This window comes from Pinus tabuliformis, chromosome 5_2 (genome assembly GCF_031772625.1).
Source record: "Pinus tabuliformis cultivar Carrire ecotype Pingquan chromosome 5_2, CPIR1, whole genome shotgun sequence".
In the NCBI taxonomy this organism is placed as follows: Eukaryota; Viridiplantae; Streptophyta; class Pinopsida; order Pinales; family Pinaceae; genus Pinus; species Pinus tabuliformis.
The window spans coordinates 908,619,212-908,640,595 of record NC_142306.1 but is presented as its reverse complement, the minus strand read 5'-3'; the positions used below and the strand labels follow the sequence as shown (position 1 = coordinate 908,640,595).

The following is a 21,384-nucleotide window of genomic DNA, read 5'->3' as shown; positions in this document are numbered from 1 at the left end:
AGTGCCTACGTAGACCTTGTGGGGATTTCATCCTTCCCTCCTTTGCCTCTGGCACTGAAAACTTCCTCCTAAAATGTTGTTACCCTGCTCTTTCACTTGCTACTCACCCTCTGGCTCTATCTTCTCTGCTAAATTACTATCACTGAGAAAATCGAACTGCCTGGGCAACTGAGTATCTGCACTGGTGTATCTTCTCCATCACCACATTGATCTCCTCTTATAATCCATTGTTGGAGCACCAACGACCAAGGTTAAAACTTAATCAATGGCTAGGATCATCTATGGATCGATCCATGTGAGTTTCTAGATGATTTTCGTCTTATCTCAAATAATATTGATTAATTAACCATATTCCCTAAGTTTAGACTTAGTAAATATTAAAAAAACGGTTAATAATCTAATTGAGACACTTCTAAACGGGATTTCCAGAAACGATTTTTGGGTTTTGGAGATCTCATGTATTCTAGCCAGAATAGGCAGATGCTAGAACACATCCGATGCTGCAAAAACTAACACTCCCTCTTAGTGAGGAATGTGTTCTAGTGCAGCACACTCTGTAGCAACACCTTGTCTCTGCATCATCTCTTGTCACGCTGTTGATGTCTGACTGCTGTTGCCCACCAACTACTACGCAACTCTGATATACACTGCATATGTGCTACTGTTGACACTGCTGTACTGTTGCAACACTGCATCTGCACTGCAACTCCCTCTCATCTGCTGCTGCTGCAACTGAGAATCTCCCTAGGTACCAATAGTGATGCCACCACTACTCTGCTCCTCTGTGTCGTCTCTGCCCCACATAACTGTGGAGAATTGCCAGCCCCATACAAGGCACTGTTTGGTGGCATGCCAATGCCACCTCCTCCAACAATCTCCTGCCAGAGTGTGTTGATCATTCCGCTACCCCATGCATAACCAACATACCAAGATGACCCATGGAGTCCACTCACAAACTCACTGGCCATTGGTGCTAACTAAAACTCCTCTAGCGAATGTGTGCGCTCGACCGTTGGGTCAACTATGCCACCAATGTCCTAGTCAATCTGTGTATCGGGTAAATGGTAGGTAGTCCCACTGGGATCCCAATGCTAACCTGGGCCTCCAGTATCCCCGATGCCTGATCTCGCCTGTTGACCCTCACTATGGCTTATGACCAACTCCATATGCCTAGCCCACTCCCTTGGGTACCAAATCAGGATTTTCCATCCAACCCTAGGGGAAGGATCGAAAGCATGAACTCCCGTACACAGAACTAGCGCCCCATCCTACGAATGCTGCCCCCTACACAACTCATGTCGCCTCATCTCACTGGTCTGGTTGGCACATAAAATTTGTCGGGGTAATTCTTCATCTCTCTCTCCGTTGTGCAAAGGTAGCCTAACAATGTTGCAAGCCCCATCTATATAAGCCCAAAGAGAGCTACTATCTGGAAGTACCATAGCTTTGTTGATGGTCTGTGCATCTATCTGCTTTAAATCGATGGTTGGTCCAAAAGATGACTGCTCGTCCTCCTCCACCATGGGCTCAACATGAGTCACAGATTGCCCGTCCACGACTAGCTCATGCCCCTCTATGTGTTCTCCATGCTGTTGTAGGTGGTTGCCGTCTAGGAACTCAATCATGGCTCCGGGTACCTCTGTGTCTCCTGAAACTCCATCTAGGAATGACACCTCATCAACAAATGGCTTTATGGGTGTATGCTCTACTCTCTTCACCAAGGTGTCAATTGGTGCTATCAAAGAGGTCTCCAACAATGGTGACTCCTGTGCCACACTGGGTATATCAATGTGCTCCTTACACTCTTGCGTGTCCTTTGCCTCATGCTCAACCTCCTCCTCAGGCTCCTTATATCTAATACCATGTCTCCACCAGCAGAAGCGCCCCTTGGTCACCCTCTAACTACCCTATCCTGTCCACTCCTTTTGAGGAGGCTTGGTGCCCTAATTTTTTCGACTTGCTTCACATAGTGTAAATGGCTTCTCCCTCATGGCTTGTGCACCTTTGGTGTCTCTATTGTAAGGATGAAGATGGTCTTTGTTTATCCCCTTATTGCTACAAAACTAGGCCCACATCGCTTCGAATTCAAATATTTTCTCATTATTTTTGTGGTTTTCTTCTTGGATCCTCTGTGTACTCCATCTTTCTTATGTCATTGGGATGTCCATACTTCCACCAATCAATGTGCATGCATACCCGACACTACCATGATCTTGCTAGCTTCCCCAATACTGGCCAAGATCATGCTCTGATACCACTGTAGTATTCCAAATTGAAATTTACAGCAGATAATAGATGCACGAACTAAGCTATAGCAAATAAATATTTCTATACAGGGACCAACCAATAAAACACAAGAAATAGGGCGAATAACTGAGCCATTTTATTGATGTGGAGAATGAAGTACATCAAATAATAAGAAAGATAGAACTTGGGCTTGCTACAACAAGCAAGGCAAGATCCTAGGTGAATATGATGGTACCCAAATGCTGGAAATGGCTCTACTACCAAATCTGCGTCCACCTAGAAACACTGGTGCTACTGCTGGAAAGGAACTGCTGATTTAGCCCTCCAAACCGCTCCAAAATTTCTGAGAAATTAGCGACAGGCACTCGTCCACCAGCTCAACGTATCCTAGAAATATCTCGCGAACCCAAATGGTCGAAATAGTCCCATAGTAAACTGTGTCCTCCAATAATTTCTACTGCTCACTGCCGAGTGGAACTAGGAATTCTGCCCTCAGGAGTGCTCAGAAAATTCTGCAAAACTAATCTTAGCCTCCTCTCATAAAACCCACAAAAATCTAGAATGCTTACGGCCAAATTCCAACCCGCCCAACAGGCCCAAAAATTGTGAATTCCTTGGCTCTCATGCTCTGCGTCCCACAAGGTAGATACTGCTGAGAAATGGGTTGCAACCTCCCAACAACAACTGAGAAATGGTGAAGCAAATGGCTCTTGCTGATAGGCAGTTTTCCCAACAAGAAATGCTAGCTATGCCAGCTCCCCAAGCTACCACAAAATCACCGCTTCTCCAGCTCTGCACAGGCCCCTAAAAACACAATTACGCCCTCCAAAAATCTCCACAACTCTGGCTTGCAAACTCTCAAATTTCCCTGGAAAAATTCTGCAAGAAAAACTCCACAAATCTCCCGGACCAAAGCTACAGTGTAAGCCCTTCTTCCAAGGAGTGCGAAATTTTCACCTGCCCAGTCTGCTCAGAAAATGGGTTGAATTACCCAACAATCACCTCCGGAACAACACTGGAATTGAGTAGATGGACTCCCCTAGAGTGGCACTTGAAGTCCACTGAAGATGGAGGTGAGATTCTCACCCAGAAACCTCCTTTGCTGAACAGCACAATGTTGACTTGGCTCAACAACTCAAGCAAACAGTACTATCATTTTTAGATTGACAAAAAAACCCCCAAATGATGGCCCTCATCTCCTATTTATGAGTGCTTCCCTCTTCCTCTCCTCGTGGGCCCCATTCTCCACTAGTACGCCTTCCCTCTCCTTCCTTCTCTCCACAAGTGTGTTTTCCTAAGGGAGTGCGAATTCCCTGTGTGTGGCCCCCACAACCCACCAAAAATTCGATTCTCCTTCTAAGTCAAAATACCAAAAATTGTTGCTAATTTCAAAATTGTCAAAAAGTGTAATATTTCCTAAGTGGCTTAGGAAAATTGGGGATATTACAGACTTTGAAGTACCAAGAAGCAAGTCACTTTACTGGTAGGTTACATTGAGACCTATCAAAAGGAAAAGAAATGAAAAATAGAGAGTGGGAAACAGCTTAGATGTGTGAAACAGCTTGGGAACTTTTGAAAGCAGTTTCCCCTTTCCCCAAAATGACTCAATCTGTTTCTCACCATTTATTGGGATGTTTGAGAAATAAAAACATTTCTGCATTGTATCCCATGGTGAAAAAACCATTTCACAGCTGAGAGTGAATGCAATAGGAAGAATATACTATGCAGTGTAAAGATAAAATTAACATTTTTTTTGTAGGTGTGGGTATGATGTCTGAAAACATACTATGGAGTCTATGATAAATCATTTTTTATTTTTTAATTCAGCAAGATGCAATTTTTTCTTTTGCCAAGTATGACAGGCAGGACACTGCAGAATTTAGTGGTAAATTTGCTGTCTTCAACGAGGTATGCAAGATACTGACTTCATGGCGAAACATATTTATTGATTTTGCTACTGTAGTATGTGTCCTTCAGTTGCTAATGTATTTGTGCATTTTGACTTGGATTAACGGAAGAATATCAGCAGGTTACCTTCTACTCCAATGATTTCTCTAAATTAATTACTTGGCTTGGCTGGGAGACTTGCATTTTATAATTTCAAGCTTGCTTCCTGTCACCTCTTTTAAATGTATTTCTGCATGTTGAATTTGACAGCAGAGAATATCGACAGTTTACCTCTATTACTATTAATTCTCTAACTAATTGCTTAAATTGGAGACATAAATGTGTAATTTCTATCTTAGAAGAGTATGCAGAAACAGTGAAGGACTGGATGTCCTGTTTCAGTCTGGAAGTTAATTTTGAATGAATTGTGAAGTGTTCAAACTTCAGGATATTGTTATAGCTTTGGTTCGGCCATGTACTGAAGATATGATGAGATCTTCTGTGGCCTTCCATGGCTTTAAAAACTATTACATTTGATCTCTAAATCTAGATGCTCGTTCAGCCAGGCAAATTCACGCAGATCACTTGTTTTGCAGGGCCTCCAAAAGCAAAATCTAGCCTGAATGGTCATAAATATACACGGAATATTAAAGGTGCTCCACTTGAATCATTGTTCACACAATTCTCTTTACATTCTCTCTGGTTTGGAAGTTGCAACATACGAGGTATGTAAAGATGTTCATAATCTGTCATTGAGATTTAACTTTTCCATAAGGTTCTGTAGATTAGAATCTTATTCGCTCTATATCATCTATTTTTTATGTGATGCACTAGATTTAGATACATTTAGCTCATCTTGAAGCTATATAGAGATTCATAAATAAAAGGAAGAAGAATGATATGATGGCATGTCTTAATCCTGTTTCATGACTTAATCCTGCTTCTGTCTTATGTGCATGTTAGCCATTTCTGTACTTTGGGTAGAATTCGTGCGTGAGGTACGCTGGTGTTGGGAAGAGTTACAGCCCTTACCAATGATGTCAAATGATGGAACCATTGACCTCAGTTGTTGTTTAGTGTATCAAAAGTTACAGATGGTATGCTATTATTCTACATTCTAAATTTTTGAATTTGTATGTAAAAGCTATTTTTTTTCTTTGTTTGATAGCTTGTGTTATTGAAGATGTTTCTGGAATGAGTGCTTTGGATGTTATGGTTTTGACAATCTCACTCGTTTTAGAGACTGAAACATTTCTAATCCTAAGTCAATTGAAACATATTCATAAATCTGCATTAATAAAGGAGGGCATCATTCTTCAGAACTGGTAAAGATAGTGCATCACAAGTTCACAACTAGTCTTATTTATTTGAATGGACTTATAAGAAAGTAGATAGTATCTGTATATTCCATTGCTACTTTTCATTATCCTATGTTGCCAGGTTCCCCACCCTCGGTAACCACCCAGGATCCTGCCTCATAAAAATCTCATATACATTCGGGCTGGACACGTCAGATATGGCTTGGATGCATGTCCAGACCTACAGACATAGACCTGGCCTAGATCCAGTGTATCTGTCTATGGCAGAAATCTTGATGAATCAGGTTTAAAAATGGTGAAAAATGACTTAAACCATTATGATCTAACACAAAATTCACTGTTTGGCTGTGACGTTCTTTTATTCTAGGAGAATGATGAGGATACTTGTTAGAAAAACAAGCTCTGACATGTTGAAGAAAGGTTTTGAGCGTATTATCGATCAGAAATATGCCACTACATAATAACCTAATTACCAAATGATAAAATGTAACTCAATAAACATAGCAGAAATTACATAAGCAAATCAAGAGAAATCAAGGGACAAGAGCACTGAGATTATGTAATGAACATAAATATATAAATATCAGTAAATAATAATAGCTGTAATATTTAATAGAAAATGAAAGGACACATCCTGTCTAAAATACGTGACCTAATAAAGGGAAATGGACTGTCAACCATTGTGTCGACTCTCAAGTCAATGCTATAAGTACACTGTCAATTGGCATTTTATCATCAACTCACTATTAAACATATTTATTACTTGTTCTATATGGATTGTAACCTAATGTATTTTTTTATCCCAGATTGGATATTCAGTAAAGTGAATCTTGTTCATATTCTGTAAATGATTGTTCATTTCATTTGGTATCAGAGAAAAGTTTGATCTGGCCATTGGCCACACCTTTTTCAGACCTTGTCTGACACACTTTTGGCCACACTTAAAATTTTCAGAGTTTCTCTGATCTCTGGTTCATTAACTGCAACTAGTCCTTAGGCCATTAAAAAAATACAAAATTCACAATTCGGTTGAATTTTTTTTTATTCTGCTGCTATATGGGAAGAGACTATCTGCTGCAAATTCAGAAAGTCAATTAACAGACATCAAGAAAAAGGAAAAGAGTGCACGGAGATTGAATAATCGAGTGTTGAGTAAATGTTGTATATATAATAGTCATCGATTTCCTTTATGTTCATTGATCCACCATTGAGGAAATATCTCCAGATTCAACAAGCCATACACGCTGGGAAAAATACGCAGGTTTGACCAACAGTAGAAGTGCCACAGAATTTTGTTGGGGGGTGAACTGCATATGGTACCCGTGCATGGTGAGAGAAGATTGTGGCACACCATGCTGTTGCGGGGAGAAATGAGTATTATCCAATTACACAGTAGCTTAACATCAGTCACCATTCAAACATTTCATTCCATTCACTGCTGCCACAACCACTGGAAAAAATCGTTTGAATACTATGCACGGGGAAATTGCAAGACTAGCTGTAATAGCCACCACTTGAATGGCTATTTCCATGGACATTGGAGCCACCAATTGAGTAGGAAGAATTAACTGCAGGTTCAAAAGGGAGAATCTCATAAAATCATAAATTATCAAATGAGATTGCCGCTGAGAGAAGGGTTGTGACATTTTGTAATCCATTGTGAGACCAATCCATTATCTCTTTTAACTATTTTGAACAGCAAAAGGGTGAATATAAGATCATGCTATTAAAGTGCTTAAAATATAGTAAGAATCCATTGGGAGACCAAGCCATTATCTCTATATTTTGATTATTTTCAACAGCAAAAGGGTGAGAAAAAGATCTTGCTATTATGCATCCCAGTGTCCCAGGAAGAAAAACAAGGGAGAGGCTTCCGACTCCAAGGCAACTCCGGCTAAGGCGGAGAAAGAAGTAGAGACTGATGACGACTGTGCCATGAATGCTCATGCACCTCTAAAGAAGAGGTGGGGAGAGATCGAGTTGTAGTCAGGAGGACTACATACTAGGGGTAGGATCCTTGAGGTGCCCAAACTCTAGGATCATATCCGGCTATGGGAGCCCCCAACGACAATCGCAGGATGTCAGGGTTCGGGTGGAGCAAAGTGTAGTGGAGCAACAAGGCAGTGCTTGGGTGCAGAAATATGAGGCAACGCAGTGGAGGTTGCAACAGTGCGGGAGGCACAATGTTGTATGCAACAGTGCAGTGGCAGCAGAGGGAGCACAGTATAGCAACAGAGGCAACTTCAGTTTCATGAGGCTTCCAGACTGACTGGAATGTCAGTGTTTGGGTAGATCAGTTACTTACTTCTCTGTAACTGAGTTGCAGTGCAACAGTTAGCTGCAGTACAGATGCAGCAGTGGCAGTGGCAGTGCTAGGAGCAGTGTAGGCAACATGTTAAGAGGGAGATGCAGTACAGATGCAGCAGTGGCAGTGGCAGTTTCATGGGCAACAGTACAGGAAGCAGCAGTGCAGATGATGTGAGGCAGCAGGCCAAGCATCAACATAGGTACCGGTGCAGAGGATCAATGTGATGTTTCCATGGTGAAGCATTATTAGAGCACATTCTCGCTAAGGGGGAGTGTTGATTTGTGGTAGCATCGAATGTGCTCTAGCCATGAAAATTGTGGAGAGGCTAAGGCACATAAGATCTCCAAGACCCATAAATGGTTTGGGGAAATTCCACCTGGTTGGAGAGATATTAAAATAATTAATATTCTTAATGGGGTTCCTAAGTGTAAACTTAGGAAAATTAAAATATTAATGGGTATTAATATAAAATTGGGTAAGAATGTTCTAAATGACATGGATCAAGCCAAATCTAATGGTAGCCGTTGATTAAAGACTTAATCTCGGCCGTTGAAGACTCAACAAGAAAAGTATAAGAGGAGGCTTGAAGGTCAGTTGGAGATACACCAAGTTGATCAGTCAGTTCGATTTCTGGAGCGAAGCTTGCTGAGAAAATTCGAGCTAGTGGTCTGTTGTAGCGAGGGGCAATGAGTACATAGCAGAGAGGCAAGGATAGTGCTAGAGGGTCAACGTAGTGACCGAAGAGGCTGACGCAGAGATAACTAGAGCTATGCAAAGGCAGCAGGAGCTACATAGAGGCAACTGGGGGTTGCGTAGAGGTTGAGGGGCCTACGTGGGTGACACAGAGGGCTAGAGAGCTGACACAGAGAGCCAGGAGGCTGACGCAGAGGCTTTAGGAGCTGAGCTGAAGCTAGTAGGGTTGACGTAGGGCCAAGAGGAAGCACCTAAAGGATTTTCGTGGGGTAGACTAGAGGTGAGAGGCTGAATATCTGTCTCCGAGAAGAGGTATTAATACCGTGTAACAATCTTTGTTGGGCGAGCCATTTCTGGCATCCTAGTTGTACTCAAGAATCTGCATAGTAATAAAACCCTCAGAATTGTTGCACCGGTTTTCCTGCATTGGGTTTTTCTGGGGACGATAGTCCAAAAATAACGGTGTCCCTTGTGTGTTTGTCTCATTATTTTAGTTGTTGATCTGTATATGAGTTAAGGATGCATTTGTGTTTATTTCAGTATTTATATTTATAAATAACTTGTTAATGGGATGAACAAGTAGGAGAAATTAAATCCGATAATGCAGTAGGGATTTCTAATGTGTCACATTTAGAAATTTCAACATGGTATCAAAGGGTTGCAACAATAGCAGCTATCCCAAGAGACAGAGTTGCTCTTAAGCAGAAGGTAGCAGAGAAGAAGTGGTGCAAAGGGCCTGCGTCATCATTTCGAGCCAAGGAGTGGGCCAAGGTAGAGGCAGAGAGAGGCAAAAGAGGCTCACGAAGAGCCATGTCATCCTACTCAGCTAGGTAGGATTGATGCAGTTGGCCAGAGGAGCGTTTTGGCCTTTGCCGGGATTGCGCAGAGCTGGAAGGCTCAGTTTCCTCAGTTGCCGGGGCCTAGGAAGCTGTGGGTAGTTTGTGGTTGGGAAGCTGGTGGGGTGTTGTTTCTGTCGAAGCAGAACAGTACCTAACGGGACAAAACCAAGGTAGAGGGAGTCGCTACCTTGATAGATTTCTACCCAAGAAATCCAGATCCGAGTTGCAGTTGTAAGGAGGATTGGAGAGGAGTGGTTCAACATTTGGTGGGAGGATTTCCAGCAGGGAAATCAAGAGGGAGATTTCCAAGAGGGAAGTTGAAACTCAGAGGGAGTCCATAAGAGGAGCGGAAATGGCAGTGAACGGGCTAAGGGATTAGGACAGGTTGGATGGGGCTTCCAACTTTGTCATCTGGAAGGCCAAGATCTTGGGAGTCCTGGATTGACATCACGTCAAGGACTTTGCCTTGAGACCCATGGCTATCCCGGTCGACCCAACTGAGAATGAAAAATATGAGGATGCAATGGCAAGGGCGAAGTGCATGATCCTTGACGGGGTCAAAGATCAAGTCTTACCACATATTGCTGAAAAGAATATAGCAAAGGAAATGTGGGATACTTTGAAGACATTGTATCAAGGCTCTTCCGTGCAATAGAAGATGCTATTGGAAAATCAATTGTGGTCGTATCAAATGTAGAAGGGAGAGCAAATAGATCCATTTCTCCTCAGATTGCAGGAGAATCATGGCAAATTTACTTTCGTAGGGTCTACACTGGATCCAAAATTCATGGTGAGGATAGCCCTAAATGCAGTCTCCAAGGAGTGGGAGACATTTTTCCAAAGTATTTTGGGCAGGGCTACTCTTCCAGGTTGGGAGGAGATGTGGGTAGCTCTTCACCAAGAAGAGATCAGATGGTTGACCAAGGCGTAGAGGTGTATTGACCAAAAATCGTATACGCAACGTAAATATTAAAATACTTCGTAGACAAATACATCCATTGTAGGATAGTAAATGTAAATTGTATATTATGTAAAAAATTGTTGTAGGATGAGTACAAATGACAATGAGGGTCCTGTATATATAGCCAGGTAAGTACCCTTGCACGAACAAGCATGTCTCTAAGACATGCTTTTTCATTATTAACTAACCAACCATTAGTTAATTTACTTATTATTTATTATTATATTTATATTATTATGATTATTATTTATTATCTATTTTTATTTATTTTTACATAATTTATGTTCATAACATTGCCTTCTCCTTCAAAAAGCTTTGTCCTCAAAGCTTGTTGAAGAAAGGCTTGATCTCTTTTCTGCTACAAATATCTTCTGCTTGATATCATTTTCTGCTACGAATGCCTTCTTGTCTCGGAACAATCATCTTTGTCGATACAAGTTGATATGAGCCTTGGAGTGATATATAAAATTGTCTTACTGAGAATGGATCAGACCATCCTAGATTAACCTTCTGTGGAATCTTCTGATTACTGGAATTTTGTAACAAATTGTTATCAATAGACTGAATTGAGCTCACTTTAGTATTCTTTGTAACATAAGTTTGTTGTTTATGTTCTAAGTGATGCATATTTGTAGATTGATTAAGGTGTCTACTCTTGTGATTCAGATGTAGATAAGGAGTTTTTCTTGTTTGAACTTCCTTTAATGTTTTTATGACAGTTTCTTGATTGCCACTAGGCATTGTTGTTGTTGACTTAACTACTGAATCTTTATTTGGGGTGTTCTTTGTTTGAACGACAACATCTAAGTATGTTTTTACTTTAATAAGGTTTGTGTTATGTAAAAAATTAGTTAATTTTAGGTTTATTATTTAATTTTAGGTTTAGTTAGACGAAAGGGCACGATCATAAGATCATGCCCTTTCCCAAAGGGTGCCCATGGCGGTATATAAGCCAGGAACCCCATTGTAATCATTCATCATCTGTCAATTCATCTTTTAATAAAATATTTATACAAATAAATCTGTTTATCAAGAAGTTTCTGCATCATTGGTATCAGAGCGTGTTCGCTCCTCAGGCTATATTCATCCACTGCCAATCACGATTCCCATGCGCACACGCCTTTCCATCCGTTGACTCCACCTCCCTATCTACAACCAACCACTCTACAGCGCAACACTTTACCGTTAGCTCAAGGCCTGTCCACGCACCTTCCGCCATACAATACTCTCTGCGCATACAATAAAACCTTCCGCATTAGCGCAGTCCGCTGTCTGTCCGCCCTTCCGCCAGTAGCTCGACCTATCAGCGTCGTGTCACTGCCCGATTCCCTCCGCACACACGCGTCCATACAATTCTCTGCGCATACAATCCCCGTTTAGCCCCAGCACTTCGGTGATTTCCGCTTAAAGGTTTTGAACGATCAGCAGGAGGTGACCCCACCAACGGACGTGACGGTCAAAGAAAAACGAAAATTCAATATATATTTTCGAATATATATAACGTTATTTCCAAATATATATAAGAATCGTCCAATATATATTTTCAATACACATAACGTTATATAACATTAATATATATATATATATATATATAATTATATTATATATTATATATAATACATATAATTTAATTAATTAAATTTATTTTAATTAATTAAAAGTTTTATATATATATAAAGTTAATTTAATTAAAAAAAAACTTATGTCATATAATTAAATTTAATTATTTAAAAAAAATAAATTTAAGCTGGCAGATAAATACACACCCTCGCAAACTTGCTCAATGTCGACAATGACAATGGCGGATTTCCAAAAAAAATTGTTGGACGCGGAGTATAGGATAAGTAACAACCACGATGAGGTCAGTAAAAGATTAGATGAATTCCAGATCAAGGTTGAGAGGCAGACTGATGATATCAAAAATCAGGCTGACAAAATAAAAAATCTTCACGATACGACAAATCGAATAGAAATAAAGATGGAAAATCAACATGTCCAAACAGAAGTAAACATCAGAGATGCCTTAACAATGCTGAAACTTCTGTGTAAAAAGATGAATTGTACACCCGAACAATTACTAAAAGAAAATGAAGAGAATCAGATTCAACAAAGTCAACAAACTCTAATGAAAAAGTTGAATCCCCAAGAAAATCAGCGACACCCCACCAAGAAGTGAGTAACACAACCCTTACAAACAAGCAACTCTGGGATAACTTTACCAATCAACACCCTTTTTTCGCTCAACCATTAGCGACATATCAGCGAAGGGCAAAAGTTGAAATGCCTAAATTCGACGGAAACGAATAAAACAATGTTTGCATGGATAAGTAAAGCAGAAGAATACTTTGAGATATATGACATCAATGATGATGACGAAAAGCTTAGGCACGCATCCATGAAAATGGAAGGCGAAGCATATAATTGGTATATGTGGTGGAAAAAGACAACACACGTCATTAGCGGGAGGAAATTTAAAGATGCATTCTTTAAAAGATTCCAAGGTGTAAGAGAAGAAGAGTTCTTTTCAAAACTCATCAAGTTATGACAAAAAGGAAGTGTGGACGAATACACTCAAGAATGGGAGACCTTAGTAACACGATTACCTGCGTTATCAGAATCTCGTTTAATTCAGTCATACGTCTTGAGACTCAAAACCCATTTACAAGCAGAACTTGAGATGCATGACATTACATCAATAGAATTAGCAAGACGGAAAGCAAAAACAGGCGAAAAGAAATCCGAACCAATATTTTGGTCAAAAGCGGAAAAAAAATATTCAAGACGAAGGATACCCCAGTCTGTGGACTCAAATAATACAAGATATGTTCCACCACATCATCGTGAAGATGAAAAATCTAATGTGGAAATGCAAAGGATAAAAGAGGGTAAATGTAAACGCTGTGGTGAGAAGTGGGACCCCAAACATAGGTGTGCTAAAGGAAAAGAACCAAAGAACCTATATAATTGTGAAGCAACCAATGATTCAAACAGTGAAGATTATGACATAGAAGAAACAGAAGATGCCCCAGAATTCTCACCAGAATTAGATGATGGAAGTATTCCGCAAGTGTCACTATCTGCTATGACAGGTATATCACAACCTCAGACCTTAAAGTTAAAAGGACACATAAAGAAGAACAACGTAGTGGTTCTCATCGACTTTGGTAGCACACACAATTTTTTAGATGCAACCGTGGCAAAGAGACTCAATATTTTTTCATTTCCCTTACCAAACATGAAAGTGATGGTAGCTAACGGTAAGAAGATTGAAAAGGTGGGGAAATGCCATAAGGTCAATTTGCAGATTCAAGACTTTAATTTAGAGTCTCCGTTCTTCACGGTACCGTTAGGAGGAGTAGATGTAGTCTTAGGTATCCAATGGCTACGAAATTTAGGTACTTATGCCACCAACAATCAAGTACAATTTATAAAATTCAAATGGGGTGGTCAGAAGTACAAATTACACGGATTCCAAGCACCAAAGAATCAAATTGTATCATCATCTCAGATGATGAAGATGAGTCGAAAAGGAGCACCCGCTTATGTAGTACAATGTCACCAGTTAGAAATGTTATCTGCAAATATGACCAGTGAAGAGTCACCAGAGATACAAGATCTAATTCGGAATCATGAAAAAGTAATTCAAGAACTACCTATGAAGATGCCGCCTAATAGGGAAATTGAGCATACAATAGAAGTCAAGGCAAGATCAGACCCCATCAACATCAAGCCATACCGATATCCACATCACCAAAAAATGGTAATTTCAAGATTAATCCAAGACCTTTTAAAATGTGGGACCTTGATCATCTTGGAATATCTGATCAAGTGGAAGGACTTACCGAAGAAGACGCTTCTTGGGAGAATGAAGCATTTTTGTTAACAACATCCGTCGTTGCGTATGCTTTGAGGACAAAGCATTCTTTCGAGAGGAAGGCAATGTTATGTAAAAAATTAGTTAATCTGTCAATTCATCTTTTAATAGAATATTTATACAAATAAATATGTTTATCAAGAAGTTTCTGCATAAGTTTGGATTTCCCTGAACTGCAAGATTTTGATCCTTCCTTTGCGACAAGTTCTTTGAACCTATTCATCAATGGCTTCTTATCGTCCTTAAGTTTTTTACTCCGTTTGAGCAGATTTTGATTATGATTTTTGAGACGTAAGCATTCCTCATTCTCTGAGTCAACTTTATTTTGGCCTTCAGGCTTCTTGTGTTTTACACACTTGATTTGTTCTACTAATGTTTGGTTAAGGCTCTTTAAATGCATTTTTTCTTCTTCTTGTTCTAATAAACACTCCTTGAGTTCCTTCTTTGATGCTTTAGCTTTCTTGACTTGTTCGAGTAGCTTTTCTTGGTGATCTCTTAGGCGCGAAATTTCTGTCTCTGCTGCAGATGACTTCTTCAAGCTCTTTTTGCTTTTTTGATATAGTTTTTTCGTTATCTTGAAACATCAAATTTGAGATATCCTTAAGGTCTTCTAATGAAGATTTTATTGATTTTGATTTACTTGTTATGTCTCAAAACATGACCATCTTCCCTTTATAAGGAAATGTCAAAACTTGTTTCTTTATGTTTAACATGAATGTACCCAAATCCTTAAACCAAGGTTGACCGAGTATGATGTCAGTGTTTCTATCCGTCCTTACAACATGAAATTGAGATATGTAGTCATAATGACCTATTGTCACTTGTAGATCACTAATTTTGTACTCGTTTTGGTCAAAACTATTTTTCTTTACACCAATGCTTAGATCTGGAATTAATAGTTGATTTGCCAAGTTGATGTTGATATAATTTTTATCATTGCTGGGGTTGATGGCGACATTAACTTCTCTTCCTTGGATATTTCCTTTTATGTAATTACTCTATGATCTGTAACTGGAAGACCATTATAGGAAAACCTTTCTTCCTTTATCATTTTAGAATTGAGCTCCATCATTTGTTTTTGAATGATTGATCCCATTTATTTTGTCGTGATGACTTAAGGTATTATATTTAAAGTTCCTTTGGACTTTGTACTTCAAGCCTCCTTTAAAAGTGCCTTTTTAATATATATATATATATATAATTCTTCAAAACTCTTTTAATCCAATTTCTTATTATCCTTAATATTTCAAAACTCTTTTGTATTCTTTTTATATGATTCTACTTATGCTTTTTTTTTTTTCCCTTTTGTACATTAAAAAGAATATTTAAATATTGTTTCAATTGGCTTCTTTTAAATATCTTATTGTGTTTTAATTTTCATATAACTCTTTAAAATTTAATTCAATTTCACTTTAACGTAAACTCTTAACTCTTAACTGATAATTTCTCCTTATGAAACCTTTTATAATAATACCTGCTTTGTACTTATATACATTTTCAATAATTTTATGACGTGAACTTTTCTTTAAATACCCCTTTATAATATAATACTTCTCTTTATATATATTTTATTTATAATATTTTTTCTTTTTTCTTTTTGAAAAGTTACAACCTTAGTGAAACGTGGCTATTCACCTCTGGCGTATATTATAAAATATATGTTCACTTATGTAGTTTTGACTCGGTTAATGTTCTCCATGTAAAAAGTAAAACTGACCATTCACATAAAGATATTTTGTATTCTTTTTGTTTTTCTTTTACTTTTAAAATACCACAGACAATTACCATTGGTTTCTAAAACCACGGGCTTGTAAACCACTTAATGAAGAATCAAAATAATATTATCCACTCTTCACGTAAAAAGTATAACTTACCATTCACGTAAAGAGATTTTGTATTCCTTTTGTTTTTCTTTTACTTTTAAAATACCATGAGCAATTACCACGGGTTTCTAAAACAACAAGCTTCTCCACGTAAAAAGTAAAACTTACCATTCACATAAAGATATTTTGTATTCCTTGTGTTTTTATTTTACTTTTAAAATACCATGGGCAATTAACACGGGCTTCTATAACCATGGGCTTGTAAACCACTTAATGAAGAATCAAGATAATACTATCTACTCTTCCTTCTCTTACTTCTCTTACATATAGTTTTAAATATATTTGGAAAGATTCCCTCCTATCTTTATTATGCACTTTTTATCAATAATGTAGAACCTTCTTTATTTATTTTTTTAATATCTTTTTTTTGTAATCTTTATATGTACTTATTTTTTTTTCTTTTTTTTTAATTGATTTTTTTTTTCTTTATTTCTTTTTAATCTTTGTTTTTTGACTTTTTATTTTCTCTCCATATATATATATATATATATATAAATTTTATTATTATTGAATGGCCAAATGCTTGATAGCGAAATGGAGAAACTCCAAATTCTTGTAGCGAAACGCTTCAACGAAAACAATGTTGATGAATTTGACGGTCAAAGACCTAGATTAGAGAACACGAATCTGTGCAGCGGTTGAGCGACCAGAGGATCGAACAGCTCTGATACCAATGTAACGACCAAAAGTCGTATACGCAACGTAAATATTAAAATACTTCGTAGACAAATACATCCATTGTAGGACAATAAATGTAAATTGTATATTATATAAAAAATTGATGTAGGATGAGTACAAATGACAATGAGGGTCCTGTATATATAGCTAGGTAAGTACCCTTTCACGAACAAGCATGTCTCTAAGACATGCCTTTTCATTATTAACTAACTAACCATTAGTTAATTTACTTATTATTTATTATTATATTTATATTATTATGATTATTATTTATTATCTATTTTTATTTATTTTTACATAATTTATGTTCATAACAAGTGGCAAGGGAGGTCGAATCAAGAAAGAGGAGAAGGAGGATGCGACTCTGGCATTTGTGGGACAACAGGGGAAGAGGAAGAAGAAGGATATCTCCAAGGTGAAGTGCTTCCATTGTGGGGAGCTGGGACATTATGCATCCCAGTGTCCCAGGAAGAAAAACAAGGGAGAGGCTTCCGACTCCAAGGCAACTCCGGCTAAGGCAGAGAAAGAAGTCGAGATTGATGATGACTGTGCCATGAGTGCTCATGCACCTCTAGAGAAGAGGTGGGTAGACATCGAGTTGTAGTCCGTAGGACTACATACTAGGGTTAGGATCCTTGAGGTGCCCAAACTTTAGGATCATATCCGATTACGGGAGCCCTTAATGACAATAGCAGGATGGTAGTGGTAGGGTGGAGCAAAGTGTAGTGGAGCAACAAGGCAGTGCTTGGGTATAGAAAGCTGAGGCAGGGCAATGGAGGTTGCAACAGTGCGAGAGGCACAGAGTTGTATGCAACAACGCAATGGCAACAGAGGAAGTACAGTATAGCAGCAGAGGCAACTTCAGTTTCATGAGGCTTCCAGACTGACCGGGATGTCAGTATTTTGGTAGATCAGTTAATTACTTCTCCGTAACTAAGTTGCAGTGCAACAGTTAGCAGTGGCAGTGCTAGGGGCAACATGGGCAACATGTTGAGAGGGAACTGTAGTACAGTTGTAGCAATGGCAGTGTTACTGTCTAGGCAACAATACATGAAGCAGCAGTGCAGATGCTGTGAAGCAGCAGGCCAAGCATCAACATAGGTACTGGTGCAGAGGATCAGTGTGATGTTTCAATAGTGAAGCATTACTAGAGCACATTTCTCGCTAAGAGGGAGTGTTGATTTGTGGTCGCATTGGATGTGCTCTAGCCATGTAAATTGGTGGAGAGACTAAGGCACATAAGATCTCCAAAACCTAGAAATGGTTTGGGGAAATTCCACCCGGTTGAAGAGATATTAAAATAATTAATATTTTTAATGGGGTTCCTAAATCTAAATGTAGGAAAATTAAAATATTAATGGGTATTAATATAAAACTAGGTAAGAATGTTTTAAATGACATGGATCAAGCCAAATCTAATCTTAGCCGTTGATTAGAGACTTAATCTCGGATGTTGAAGACTCAACAGGAAAAGTATAAGAGGAGGCTTGAGGGTCAGTTGGAGATACACCAAGTTGATCAGTCAGTTCGATTTTTTGGAGCGAGGCTTGCTGAGAAAATTTCAGAAGCCAGTTTTTTAATCGGGAAGGCTAAATGCTCATTTTTTTTAGTTGGAAAGTTCGCAGTAGGGCTTAAGCATTACAATTAAGCGGAATCTCTTTTTTGCCCATAATTGGACAATTGACTTTCATGTACAAGTCATTTATGGGTGGAGTGTATGTGGGCTGTAGACTCTCTGGATCTAAAGGGTATAATGAAATGGAAACTGGAAACAGATAATGCATGCATGAAGTGGAAATGGTCACACATCTTTCCATCTTTCACTTTTTTGTTTCATTTTGTTGTCGGACCAATGGAGGGTGCAACAACCCTACAATTCCCGTTCACTGTTGGTATTTTTGGGGACTTTCTTTTATAATAAAGTAATGGCACTGGAGAATTCCCTGATCTCATATGAACTTGAAAGCATTTTCATATTTTATGAGTGTAGTCTGGACTCTGGATGATGCATTATTTGGAAATCGATCCATAATATGCATATATCTGCATCCTTTTTCACATTCTATACTTTCGTGCAGTCTCGTACTCGTAAAGAAGCAGCGGACACTTGAAAAATTGAGTGGATTCCATCTAAGGTTGAAAGCATTATCATCAATTCTTTCAAGAATATTTCGTGACTGAATGGTTTTGTTGAAAAATGTAAATATCTAAATGGTGTTGTTATGTTAATCAAGGTTGTCATTGACGTCAATATGGTACTATTGGGATGGCAAATATTCTTGCGATATCATAACCTCATGCATATTATGATGATGTCCTTGCTCATGATGCAAGTCCTTGCTTGAAGTTGATACGGATGCCATTAATGAAGATGTCAAGCTATTAATGATGCCATTATGATGTGAAGAAGTCTTGTCCTAGATGCCTATTGTTCATAATGTCCTAGATGTCCTTGAACTAACCATGAAGACACTATAACCTCTTGTATCCTTGCTCTTGATGAAGAAGCCCTAGAAATCATGATGATGTCCTTACTCTTGATGAAGAAGTCCTTATTGATGCTCATAGTGACTCTTGATGAAGAAGTTCTCCTTGTGATGATCTAGCGCTTGCTCTAACAAATTGATGAATGCTGCATATGGTTAATGACATATCACTACACTATCATAATGACCACACTTGATGGCACTTGATGATGGTCTTGATGACATGATTAGAAGATTGCCTTGGAGCTCTCCTAATGGAAGATTTATGCTCCACTATGACTTATCACTGCACGAGTATATGATGACATTGCTGGATAGTTGGATACAGGATGATACACTCATATTGGATACACTCATGATATCACTTATAATAATATTGTTGAGCCAAACAACGACGAAGCCATGCTGTCCCAAACAATAGAAAAGCCTTGCTGTCCTAATCACCTTCTGCACATAAAAAAAATTCAAGGGCAGTGACAAAGAAAAATAATTTTTGACACCTTGGAGGCATCTTTCCACAATGAGTCCTATACCATCTTAAAGAGTATTTTTTCCTCTTTCTAATGAGCTATTACTTGCCCCAAACCCCTGGTGGTTGATGAGATATTGAATTTTTAAGGTATATATATATATATATTTGCAGGCTAGCCGACCTACACTGTCACTCGTGTCGGCCTCCCTCCAAAAAGACGTGTCCCTTCATTTCAAACGCATATCAATATAAATACAAGCAGAATTCATCATTCTAGCACAAAATTTTCGGTGAAGACAATCACAGGATTTAAGAGAGAATAGATAAACTGAGAAAGGCAACCGAGCTCATAAGAATAAGGATGAAGGTGATTGGGTCTATTTTTAAGGGCAAGTTTACACCTGTAAGAGGGCCCCATTAGTACAGGTGGACAACCGCTGTCTTAAGGATGTTTTTCTCATCCTGTAATCTGATTTCTGAGCAAGGAAAGCAACCACAGTTCTGAGCAGAAAGAAGGAAGATTTTTGTGTGGTTTAGGAGAGGGTTATCTCCTGCATATTAGCCGTAGTCTAGGCAGAGAAGGAAAGTAGGTTGCAGGACTTACTCTGTCCTAAAACAGAGCTGCGTTTAGGTGTTGTTGGGGTTGGTTATTAGCCCAAAGAAGAAGAACCAAAACAGGGATCTGTTATCACCTCCTTGAAGACCACCTTTGAAGTTGTGAACCATTGTTGAAGACATTTTTGATCTCTTGTTGGAGTAGACTATAAAGGACCTATTGTGGATACTGTTTGGGCTGAATTTCTGTGTTGGGGAAGTTCATTGAAGATCGGCAAGCTGCAAGGTTGTGACATAACTTCTTCATCATTGTATTTGGAAATTATTGGACAATTTATTGAGCAGCATTTGTGACACTTTGAAGTATCTTTAAGAAGTCTTGTTAAAGCAACATTAACATAACATCTTGAAAGATGCTTTGAAGACATTTAGCTTTGTGAAAGACATCCTTGGAGTTTATCTCTTGGACTTTTGTTTAGCATTCTTGAAGATTTGGAGCACACCTTGGAGAAGGCTTCAGTTCTTGGGGAAACATTTTGAAGACCTTGTGAAGATATCTAGAAGCTGACTTGGGGGCATTTGTGAAGACATTGATGCATGATTGAAGACCTCATGGAATAACCTTGGCGAATTTTGTTTGGGTGACATGAAGAGCAGTGGTGACACCTTCTTGTGAGGAACAAGGTAGTCATTGATGATGTGACGTGGAGATTAAGTGAAGGCATTGCTGAGGATTGATAGGGCTTGGTGAAGAAGACATTCGGAGTTGTGAAGTACAACTAAATATATCTTGACAAAGTAAAGCAAGGGTTGGAGCCTAAGAGGTTGGAACCTCAGAAAAGGACAAGGTTGGTGCCTTGGAGTCCTCAAGAAACCGAGTCGGAGCCTGAACCAGATAAAGGCTTGGGAGCCATTGAGGTTGGTGCCTCTAAATTGACAAGGTTGGAGCCTTGGAAGTCCAAGTTGGTGCTTGGCAAATACAGATTGGAGCCTAGGAGATTGAAGATTGGTGTCTTCATCTAGGGTTGGAGCCCTACATATTATTATACTTATTTATTGTAAAGAAGAAATTAATAAAAGAATTTATTCTTATTGTTCATTTTGTGTTCTAAATATAAGTGATCTAACTGGTAAAAGTAACAATTGAAAAGAAATACTGATTCAACCCCCTCTCAGTATTTC

General features: G+C 38.7%; 1 protein-coding gene across 7 annotated transcripts in view; it reads left to right on the top strand.

The window, feature by feature from the left end:
• LOC149162252 (uncharacterized) overlaps positions 1-21,384 on the top strand; it is a 304,337-nt gene that overhangs the window by 104,490 nt on the left and 178,463 nt on the right. For 6 of the 7 annotated variants that reach the window (XM_089437182.1, XM_089437180.1, XM_089437179.1 and 3 more), the window contains exons 12-13: positions 4,731-4,859; positions 5,098-5,231. In XM_089437182.1, the coding sequence (XP_089293308.1) occupies positions 4,731-4,859; positions 5,098-5,231 (263 nt within the window). The remainder of the gene's footprint in view (positions 1-4,730; positions 4,860-5,097; positions 5,232-21,384) is intronic. The other variant, XM_089437183.1, reaches the window with a different exon arrangement.